Source organism: Ixodes scapularis, unplaced genomic scaffold, assembly GCF_016920785.2.
Source record: "Ixodes scapularis isolate PalLabHiFi unplaced genomic scaffold, ASM1692078v2 PGA_scaffold11__112_contigs__length_91849675, whole genome shotgun sequence".
NCBI classification, from domain to species: domain Eukaryota; kingdom Metazoa; phylum Arthropoda; class Arachnida; order Ixodida; family Ixodidae; genus Ixodes; species Ixodes scapularis.
The window spans coordinates 19,885,499-19,897,080 of NW_024609837.1; the positions used below are offsets into that span (position 1 = coordinate 19,885,499).

Sequence of the window (11,582 nt, forward strand, 5' to 3'; positions counted from 1 at the left end):
AAAGCGTATAGCGACATCTGGAAGACTGATTACCATTGCGCCGTATGTCTCATCAATCAGAGATTGATTGATGTTTTAAAAAATCAATCAATCCCCGCTTCTAGTGCTTCTCCGCCTCCTTCTGACCGAGCGCAAATGCATCGAGGCCCCGAATTTTCCTCGGAACAACAAAAAAATTCCCTTTTCAGCTTCTAGCTTTATCTGGGAATACAAGAGTCGCGCTTCCTTTATCCGAACATTTTCTTTTGTATCTGACGGCCCACGAACAGAGTAAAGACCAAAAACAACAAAAAGCTTAAACAGACGGACGCATCCCTTTATTGTTCCAGTCTCCTAACGTTCATTGTTTTCGTTTCCGTGACTCATTATAGAAAAAAAAAAAAAAACTCTGAACGCCTCTGATCTGACTCAGCACGCGCCTCGCGTACTGCAATGAACAATGGCGCTTTCATTCTCCGCCCAATTCCAATCGGGAATCGCCGCGAATCTCAGGAGCGGGGCACGTTGATTCGGGAAGGACAGGAACACTGGCGCACCTGGCTTTGCTCAGAGCGCTTTGTGAAGAGGCGCCACGCGACGCCGTCCCACTTTTCCTCCCCGCTTCTAGTCCTTCTTTGTCTCCTTCTGACCGAGCGAAAATGCATCGAGGCCCCGAATGTTCCTCGGACCTTCTTTTCACCTAACGATGGACCGCAATCAGATACTACGAGCCACCTTGGTAAGTCCAACGCTGCTAACTCATCCCGTTACTACTCGCCCCCAGGCGTCGCTGCAACCCATCTCTTTCTAAAATCACGTGACAGCACACATCATTGTATTCACTTTGACGGCTCTTAGCATTCGCCCGCGGTTCATCGCAAGGTGAAACGGAGTTTAGGATGAATAGAAAGGCCGGTATCGCCTCATTGTTTGCACAATCTCTCGAATGCAGCGGTTTTTGGGCGACAGGTTCCTCCCGATTAAAGTCCCGCGTTCCACACATACCCGTGCCTACGCATCAGAAGCTCGAACATTTAAGCCGAATCCCTTACAAACTGTAGCACCGTTGGCCTCAGGCTCGTTGGCACACTAACGAGTTCAGAACGACGGGAAATACGGGAGAGCTGTGGAGAAGAAGTGAAGAGAAGTGATCAAATTAGACTCCATGATGGTGAATCCGAAAAAGAAAGCTGCAGTGTGCAGCTCAACTAGAGGTGGGACCCCTACTATGCTCAGTTACAGTCGTGCAGGAAACACAGCATACACACATAGGAAACACACACAAAGAAGGGACGACTTAAAAGTACGTTTGAAATCAAAGTTTCTACAGAATGAGGCTAACTGAAAATCCTTGGAAACGCTGTGCCCCATGTAGGAAATAGATGAACACCCACATAATCCAAAGCACAAAATGAAGCGCTTCAAGCCATTCGCTGTCGTTCAGGTACGTTTTCCGCAACCAAGTGAAAACGGCATCATTAGGGACACAAACTTTACATTGATGATGAGACGTTCATTTACTAATTTCTAAGATGGTATAAAAGGTCTGAGAAATATAATTTCGAATTCCCTTCGAGACATCTTAAAGCGCATTGAAGACTTACTTCCTGAACCGTAGTTGAATACCGAGTACTCCTCAATGAAGGGCTAATTAATACTTTAAGCTACCGTGGAAACCTTCAGCGCGCAGCTCGAATTCAATGTGAGTGTCGTCTGCTGCGCAAAACGCTTTCGTCAAATAAGAACAGCGACGTAATTTTATGGCGTAGAGGCTTTTAGTTTTTTTAATCCCTCGTCAAACGATGTTTTTTCGAAGATAAGTTTACTAAATCTTTAGATCGCGTTTCTAATATTCAGCTCGACGTATTCTAACCCAACTTCGGGAACAACATCGGCTCATAAAGACGGAGCAGCGATTTTTTGATGGATGAACCGGTTTCTATTTTATGCGAACGACTTTGAACTATTTTATAAATATTCCCACAGTTTTACACAACCATGGCGCAGCTGCTAAAATCTGCATTTATACCACCGAGCTCTCCATTTCAGAAAAAGAAAAACACGTGGTCTACACAAACTTAACCCCAGCCATATACAGGAATTTCACGGAACACCTTTTCAACTTCCGGTTACCCGGCTTCCGACATCTTCATTAACAGCGTCAACCACTTCCTTCATTAGACCGAATGCAGAGATGCTAATAATAATAAATAAATAAATTATTATATTGTTTCAGTTTAAGTTCAGGGGACCTTAACAACAAGATGCTCTGACAGCTTGACGAAGGTCCGGGAAACCTTAGAGCGAGCGAGATCTCAACCATAAAAATTAGGTGAAAAATAAAAAAAATAAAAAAAATCGTACAGTAGTAAGATAAACGCTGGTTAGGTCACGTCAGTTAAAGCACGAAAATGCAGCATAAGCAACCATTAAATTCAACGTACATTAAGGACAGTGGTTTTATACACCAAAAGGTAAGCTGCCTTAGTGCACAAAAAAGATCGAAAAAACCCTTAACAATATGCACGTACCTTCACCGCTGTTAGTTACCTCAATATCCAAACTTTTTACAATAAGACATTTAATACATGTGTTAATTGGTTATGTAATGTCTGATTTAAATACTGTGTGTGCAATGGTGTATCAAGAGAATTTGTTTAGGACGAGGTTTATATGAACAAAAGGCTTAGGTAACTAAATTGCATACAATATTTGTCATTTGTAGAGATGTTTTCTTAAGTGACAAGATGTGTGTATTGATAAGCACAATAAATAAGTATTATAATAAACAATGGGAAGAAGTGGTGATTGTTTATTGGTGTCGGTTTGATGTTGGAAAAGCACACAAGCATGGCGATTGGCTCCATCTACTAGAAAGAAAAGTAAGTACGACCGGAGAAGTACTTGGGCCTCATAAATGTATGCCTACTTTGCCAAGTTTTTTTTTTTCTGTCGAAGTCGCTCCGGCAGTAATTACGCATGCCAGTTTGTCCGCCGGCGTGTCGATTTCTATACCATCGGCACGTTTTAATAAAGACTGGTATGTACAAAAATAAAATACTAGCCGAACGTCTTTTATGTACCCGACTACCTTGGTTCGCGCAGTCCCTCAGGCCGGAATAGAACTCGAGCGAGCTGGCAAATATTTCACCTACGAGTAGAAACTCAAAAGGCGGAAGTGCATCAACATGACGCTTCTCAAGATGTCGAGCAGGAAGCATGTCAAGTGAACTGTCTTATAGATGGTAATGACGAGAAATCCTGAATCGAAGCGGTTAATAAACTAGACCTTGAAGTGATCACGTGCGTACTACAAAATCATTTACATGCTCAGCAGAAAAAAAAAGAGACCTGCACGGGAAAAAAGTAGGAGCTCCTCGACTACATTGCATTGCATTGTGACGAAGCCAGCGCAACGCGGACGAGGTTCGTCGTAGGGCGGTCGTTTCTGTCTTTCTCTCCTAAGCCTGTATCCATTGTCCCGTACAGGAGCAATTTTAGGACAAATAGGGACCCGAGAAAGCAGTAAAAACGAAATGAAAAAGAACTTGAGCGCAGCGCAGCCCTAGCCGGCCAGCGAGAATGTTAGTGGCTGCCGCTACCATCTGCTCTTGACACGGGTCTTTTGTGCAAAACGCCAAAAAGGGGAGCCCCAAAATATCGCCGCTCTTCTCCCGGAGTCGCGTTCCGCGGCTTCTCCTGCGTTCCGGTGGCACAAAAGTGCGTCTCCAGCCGAGCGAGATAGTTAAACCCAAAAGGTAGCATACTTGGGGCCGCTGACGCTGGTGGCACTCAAGAATGGAGCGGCCATTAAAAACAGCCCGCGACCAGTTTAAAAAGACCGCTTCCCTCAAGAACCCCCCCCCCCCCCCTTTCCCTTTAACTTGCTGCCTTTTTTTATTATTATTATTTCTTGATGAGAAACGAGTATCTAGGTCTTAGAGGCAGTGCCAGAGAAATTACGGGCGCTCGCATGACCGAGAACGCTTCGACTGAATGCGGCGCATCGCAACTTAGTGTTCGAAATTTGGACTTGAGGGATAAAAACATCTGGGATAAAAACCCCGCATGGTAACAGCTTCATTTAAATGCTCTTTTGGTTGCATCAGTAGGAATCATAAAAGCCTGATTTCTAGTGGGTTTACTTTGTGCCACAAAGACTTAGGTTGCTTGTCGTTCACAACATTTACATGTCCCCATAGGCTTATTTTCCTAGTAATTTAATATTAAATGTTGACATAGTTTAATGTATTCAGTCGTTTTGCCCTCATTTTGTTGCAATTATTTATTGATGGTGTGTTCAGTCTATAATTTATATTGATTCATAAGCCAGGGAGTGTTATACAGAAAGGAGATGGATCATTGTGAAGTAATGCACCTGCGTTAACTACATTGGAATGAAGGCATATTCAAAGTGCCAGACCTGTAGCCTACGTTTTTTTGATGGAAGTTTAACATATACGGGAATGCGTAGCTTCGGAATACCTTGTAATATTGTTCAAGTAATGCCAAGTAAGTGCCCCTTCTATTTGTATTTATCTGATTCGCCCTCTTGGTGCTTTACTTACCTTAAGAACAGCGGAGCACCACACATTCTAAATTATAAATATTGCTTCGCACATATTCCATAGATTGCTTTTAAAATTCTGGGTTTTAATGTTTTCTGATCAGGTGCAATAAAAATTTGCATGGAGAATGATGAAATCCTATGTAGGAATTTAACTACTTGTTTCGCCATATTTTCTTCACTAAAAGTAATTACGTCTTTAATGGTAATAGGAAAATCTATACAAACTAATATTTGTTAACACGATGCATTACTTCCACTAGAGTTTCCTAAACTTAAAGACCGCAATCTGGCTTTGTGTATTCGCTGTTCAAACGATTAGGTTTATGTTGTGGCTGCAAAAAACGTCGTCGTCTTTGTCACCAGAGCCTTAGCTCGGACACGGTAGCTCCTGAATTTCATTCTTCGGCGATCTGGAAACCTGGCAGCTGGCCATGCCTCTCCTTCCTGTCGTATTGCAATAAACTGTCAGTAATCTCCTCGACTTGGTCTACTACACTGGCGACGAAGGTGAAGACCACAGCGGACTCAATGGAAGCATGGCAGAGCAGCAGTGAGCATGGTGGAAAACCAGATCATAGCATTCTCTATACTGACAAAGACTGGCAGATCGCCACGAGATGTGCCCGGCGAAAGTGAAAAGGTAGAGCGGCACGCAACGAATGAGAGGAGAGTAATGTGACGGGCGCGCCGCTGCGGCGAGACGGCGCAACACACTTGTCCCAAGCGATAGAATGTCCGCTCGTGCTCTTCGCGTTCCTCATGCTACCGCTTCCTTTCTCGACGGGTTTAAAACTTATGGTTTGAATCCTCGCCACTGCAAAAGCTGTGTGCTGACTACAGGCTCCCAAGAAATGTTCTGTGCTACCAGACCCTCGCGCACTAAATCTGCGATCGGACACTTTATTGTTCCGTCGTCAAACTGCCAGACTCTGTAAATATAGGCTAGGTGATAACCAGACCCTACTGTTTCCATGGTTCCGGGTTATTGGACGCCAAAAAGGAGAGCTGGAAGTTATATCAGATAAAGCTTCAAGCTTGACTCGACGTCGCTAAGGTCACTGCTGGCGCAGAGAAGGGAAACTTATTGATCGCTTTAACTGGTCCCGAGACATTCAAGCTGCTCTACTCCCTAATCCAGCCACAGAGTTTTCTGAAGACACCGTGTCAGGAGCTGCTCAAGAAGCTTGCAGAAGCTTTAGCACCTAAGAAGTTGAAGAAATTTGAACTGGCGAAGTTGTTTTCGACTCGTCAGAGAGAGAATGAGACAATCTAAGTCTTCATAACGCGGCTTATATTGTCACGGGTGGTCCCTAAAAACAATAGATAAACAGGAAGCAATAAACGTTTAATGTGGCGAACTTGTGCCAAAAATAAAAGAGTACAAAATATAATAACAGAGCGTCGCGGGCGTCGAAGTCGGCGAAACCGCAGGATCGAGCGCTGGGGCGAGACTGACTCGACAAGGTCGCGAGCGGCGTCTTATCTAAATTAAGTCACTATCTCGAAGATTCGGCAGAGAAGGTTCGAGCGTAGCGCGCTCGGGGCGAGAATGAACACGCACTTTCTAGAACAACATAAGCGGGTATAAACGATAGAAGTTATGTCCGGAGCAAGAATAAACGAGAAAGTTCTAGAAGTCCGTGACCCCTGCGCGCGGCAATATCAATCCTCATTAACTGCGACTATGAATCTGAAGCCGGCACCAGATGTTCATCCCTTTTGACGGCAATCATCGTGGGTGCGCAGACGTGCCCAGGCGCTCGTCCGGGCACTTCTGATGCTCGATAGAGACCTAACTCTGGACGTCACACTTCGGCTGGCCGACCCAACCCCCACCACCGAAGCAGAGTCCCGACGCTTAGACCGGGTGACCACGCTGCCCTCATCGTTGAAAAGGTGAAGCCGTCGACTTCCGCACCTGTCAAGTGTTTTCGATGCGGCAACACCAACCACTGGGAGAGTCCTGCCGCGTCCGAACTGGGTCGTGCAATTTATGTGGAAAACGAGGCCACATTGCAAAAGTATGCCGATCAGAGGAACGCCACAAGACAGCTGTCAATAACAAGGAAAAGGTGAAAACAGTCACCGACGTATTCGTCACTCCGGAATCAAATGGCGATTTTGTCAGTTGTATTATTCAAGGAACATTCGTAATGATGCAGATCGACACAGGATCTAAGCTGACACTCCTAGACACTGACATGGTGCGGAAAATAGGGAGAACCAGCTTGCCGAAATACGACTACAGCCTTCTCTACCTCAACAAGAAAAAAACATCACGGTCGAGGGTCGGTGCTTGCTTCAGGTCATGCTTGGAAACGCTCAGAAGAGCTAGAAGCATTTGTGACTGACAAGCGACGCACCAACCTGCTTGTAAGAATGTGCATCCAAAGGCTGAAGATCGACCTAAACAAACTGCTTATTCAATCTCTCTGTAACTGGAAGTCGAAGCCTCACTTCAAACAATGTTCGCAACATTTCTGACCTTGTTCTCTGGCGACTTGGGTTGTTGCATTAAACTCAAGTTTCAACTTCAGTTCAAGCCTGACACGAAACCAAAATTCTTCAAGCCCCGCCCAATACCGTTTGCTACGCGAGAAGCAGTTGAGAAAGACTTGGCCAAGCAATACAAGAACAACGTTCTCACACCCGTGGACTTCTCGCAGTGAGCCACTCTGACTGTGGTCGTCCCAAAGTCGGATGAAGGGGTTCGAGTCCGCGGTGACTTCAGTGTCAGCGTGAATCCTCAGCTCAAGATAACCCAGTACCCACTGACATGCCCAGAAAAGCTTTGCATTAAACTTAATGGCGGCAACAAATTCACGAAGTTAAACTTTTCAGAAGCGTATTTCTGCCTGAAACTTATAAAGAGGCAATAACGGCTCTCGGGATCAAAACGCACAAAGGTCTTTTCAAATTCAACCGTATGTCTTTTGAAGTCGCCTCCACTTCAGCAGTGTCTCAGCGCACGGTGGACTATATAACTGCAGGGCTCGAAGGCGTTGCCTCTTACCTCGATGATACTCCCTTGGTCGATCAATAAACACGTTTCAAAGCAAAGCACTCCGATGACATTGTCATCATTGGAAGAAATGCTCCTGAACACATCCGACATCTTCAACAAATGCTACAGCGGCTGCAGGAATACGGCTTCACTTTCAAGACGAAATATTCGCCTTTCTTCAAGAAAAGGTTGAGTACTTCGGGCAAGTCGTTTCCGAAAAAGGCTTCACGCCTTCCATGATAAATGTCTCGGCTATCCTAAATATGCCAGAGCCTAAGAGCACCAGCCAGCTAAGATCTCTTCTTGGCATGGTGTAGCATTACAGCAAGTTCCTTCCGAACCTTGATGAAAAATGTGCGCCGCTGAACAAACTACTGAAAAGGCACCGCATGGCAATGCAGTTCCGAGTGCGTAGATGTGTTTGAAAACATGAAAAAACAACTGACGGCTAGGGAATTCATTGTCTACTGAACCCTGATCTGCCGATTTAAATTGTGGCGGATGCATCGTCTGTAGGCGTGGGCGCGGTGATATACCAGAAGCTCAAAGGCAAGGAACGTCCCATAGGACATGCTTCTAAGGCACTGAATTTATCAGAGTGTGTTCATGCACAAATACAAAAGCAAGCACTTACCATCATTTTTAGTGTCCGCATGTTTCACCAGTTCCTTTGGGGGCACAAATTTGTGCTCTGTAGTGAACACAAACCTCTGACAGCAATCTTTGGCATCATGAAGGGCATCCCCGTGACATCGGCGAACAGACTCCAGTGTTTGGCCCTCATACTCATGAACTACAGCTACACCATTGAATACGTGACAACGGCTAAGTTCGGAAACGCTGATGGACTTTCGCGTTTCTCACAAGGTCCTGACGAGGACTTCGACAAAGAAGTTGCAAGCGGAGTTTTCACCATCTCACGTGAAACACAAAATGTCTTCGCGCTTTACACCCATAGTTTGTCTTAGTTACCAGTGAAGGCAAATGACATCGCCACGGAAGCCGCGTTAGATCCTGTCCTTTCCGAGTATAGCGGTACATCAGTCAGGGCTGGCCAGATAAGGTGACGGACTCTGACCTCGTACCGTTTCGTAGAGAGAGATCGGAATTAACCATCCTCAATGGTTGCATCCAATCGAATTCGCGAAGGGTAGTTTCACGCAAGTTCCAGCACCAATTAATACATTTTCTTCATGAAAGACACGTGGAATGAACAAAAATTAAGATGTTGGCACTGTCGTACATCTGATGGCCACACATAGTTAAAGACATTGAGCGCACGACGCAGCAATGCCAGCCCTGCAGCAGTGTTTTCGATAACATACCACGCGTTCCTCTTAACCGCTGGGGCGGCTGGGGAGCTCCGGAGCTACTGTGGCAGAGACTTCATGGTGACTTTGAACAGCTAGATCAGCAGAGTTATCTCATTATCATAGATGCATTCACCAAATGACCCTAGGTTATGCCGATGAAATTCAAAACAACGGTAGATACCATCGATGCTTTGCAGGAGATTTTCTCTCGTCAAGGCGTGCCACAGCAACTTATCACCAATAATGGGCGACAGTTCATCAGCTCGAAATTTAAAACAAATCGTGGACAGTGGCGCAATTGCTCATCTCTTTACCCTTCCGTATCATCCCAAGTACAACGAACAAGCAGAGACGTTTGGGAATACATTGAAGTCTGCTCTTCGACGTTCCTCCGACAGAGAGGAAGGCAGCGATGCGAAACTTTTTGCTTAAGTACCGGATCACCCCCACACCTCAAAGGGAGATCCGCCATGTGGACTGCTCACAAGCAGGTCCTACCGGTCGGTTCTCTGCTTATTAATGCTTTCCAAGGTACGAACCCATGCCAAAGCGGCAAAGAAAGACGAGGGATCCGCCACCTTCACCATCCAGTAGAAAGTGTGAGTAAAACATCGTCTCCACAAACAACACTGAATAAAAGATGTGGTCACAAAAAGAATTCTCAACGTCATCTACGAAGTTTAAAATGAAACCAAGGCTGACATATGACGATTCCGACATTGCAACCTTCCCAATGGACGTGCCAGGGCCTTTTCAGGTTTTCACCCAGTATGAGTACAGTGACACACGAGTTCCTTCGGGGTCTCCACTGCAGCCAGACTGCAGTAGGAGACATCCGTCAGGCAGCCACCTCGAGCCGGACCATTACAAGCCTTCCTAAAAGGAAAGAAAATGTGGTGACTGCAAAAGACAATCGTCGTCTTTGACAGTAGAGCACGAGCTCAGACACGGGAGCTCGGGAATTCCCTTCTTCGGCGAGTTGGAGACCTGGCAGCTGGTCATGTCCCTCCGACCTGCTGTATTGGAATGAACCCTCAGTAGGCATCTCGACCCGGGTCTACTACAGGGTACAAATAATATTTGTCTTGCAGTGATATTAACCGAATCTGAGTATGCTGATATCGGAAACTGAGGATCGAAGTGCGATGAAATGACGATAGCGCGTGTGGCCGAGCGCAAACTAAGTGAATACGGCGCGCTGAGCTTAGAGTTGGAAATTCTGACCTGCACAGTGAAGGCAAAGTCATAAGGGACGAAAATCCCTCTTGGTAAAAGCTTCATTAATGAGATGCCGGGGTACGTTAGGTGTGAACAAAGCAGTAAACGTTTTTTTTATCCAACAACACATTTGCTGCGACAATAGCAATCACGTGACGGACACCCTTTTCCTGATGCGCCACTTTGAATTCGGCACAAACCTACAGCGATGAATGTATACAAAAAAAACGACTCTAGGTGCACGATTCAATCAATACCAAGAAGTTCCGCCACATAGTTTCTCGCAGTTTGGTATTCGCTCGCGGAAGCATTCGTTGCTGCTGTCGTTTGTCATCCGATTGGAGGGTGACGGCGGATACCTAAGGTGACATTCCGTCGAACTCTCCCCATCAACTCACGTTGCTTGCATTCTAGGTCAATGGATCATGCCAGCCTGTTTTGCCTGTTCTGACCAATTCTAGGCTAGAGCAATAGACATCGGAAACAATAAAGGTATCTTGTTGAACGAGCCTCGTACAAAGGATGTGCTTAAATCAAGCTTATATTTTGGACAACCGCTTTTCAGATAGCAAAGTTAATACCTGTGCTGTCGTGAAGCGCTATTGGCGATGAGATCGAGCTATAGGAGGCGCTCTGACCCGCTCGTTGTCCCCACACCTCGATGTTTACCCAACACAAAGACTGTGGACATGTTCACAGGCCTTGTGGGCATGTCCATGTCATAACGAGACAATACTAACAATAAACGAATGACGTTTATTATAGTGCCGGATCTCTTTCGAAAGCAGTCGTCAGAGAATGCGAGCTTGACCCACTTCAGCTTTTGTGCTGAGCTGGGCATATTCGCCATGCGCGCTGCATTCTTCATGCTGGACGGAGTAGTAAGAAAAGAGCCCCTCCTCCTCCTCAGGCGACCGGAGAACACGAACTCCAGCTGAACGCTGACACTGAGTTCGGTTAAATAAGCCGAGCGCTGAGTCATTTTCATTTGTTGTCCCCATACATGTAGTTCTAAATTTAGACGCTTGGAGCGCCACGGTCTGCTCTCCTCTCCAATAGTTAGTAACAGATTGAGGACGTTAGGGCGTGTCTTCAGAACGCTAATACTAAATACTAATACTAATACTACAAATTATAATAAAAATACTAATACATATACTAATACTAATGGTAACTGGCAGCTGTAAGGGGTCATGAAATGATTTTTCAGCTTGTACCTTGTCAGCTTTCCTCCTCAACTCAAACGCAAAATGATAAATTCCTTGGTTGAGACATGGCATGGCCCCGTAACCGAGAGTTTTCTCAGCCGTCTGGTGTCTCCAGGCTTAGCCGTCAATGTTTCTTGCATCTGGTACAATCATATCTGGAAGGCGAGTTATCATTCTTGCCGACCGGGCAATCTGAGTAACGTTTGCTTTCATCGGCGGAAAATTCTAGTAGTGTGAAATTGTCGATTTTTACAGTGTTGATTTAGGAATGCGATAACTTCCAAGCGTCC

General features: G+C 45.6%; 1 protein-coding gene across 1 annotated transcript in view; it reads right to left on the bottom strand.

Annotated features, from left to right (window-relative positions):
* Positions 1 to 8,193, bottom strand: part of LOC115327572 (zwei Ig domain protein zig-8-like) — a 55,264-nt gene extending 47,071 nt beyond the window's left edge. The window contains exon 1 of the mRNA XM_040209939.1: positions 8,188 to 8,193. Within this exon, the coding sequence (XP_040065873.1) occupies positions 8,188 to 8,193 (6 nt within the window). The remainder of the gene's footprint in view (positions 1 to 8,187) is intronic.
* Positions 8,194 to 11,582: the final 3,389 nt, after the last annotated feature.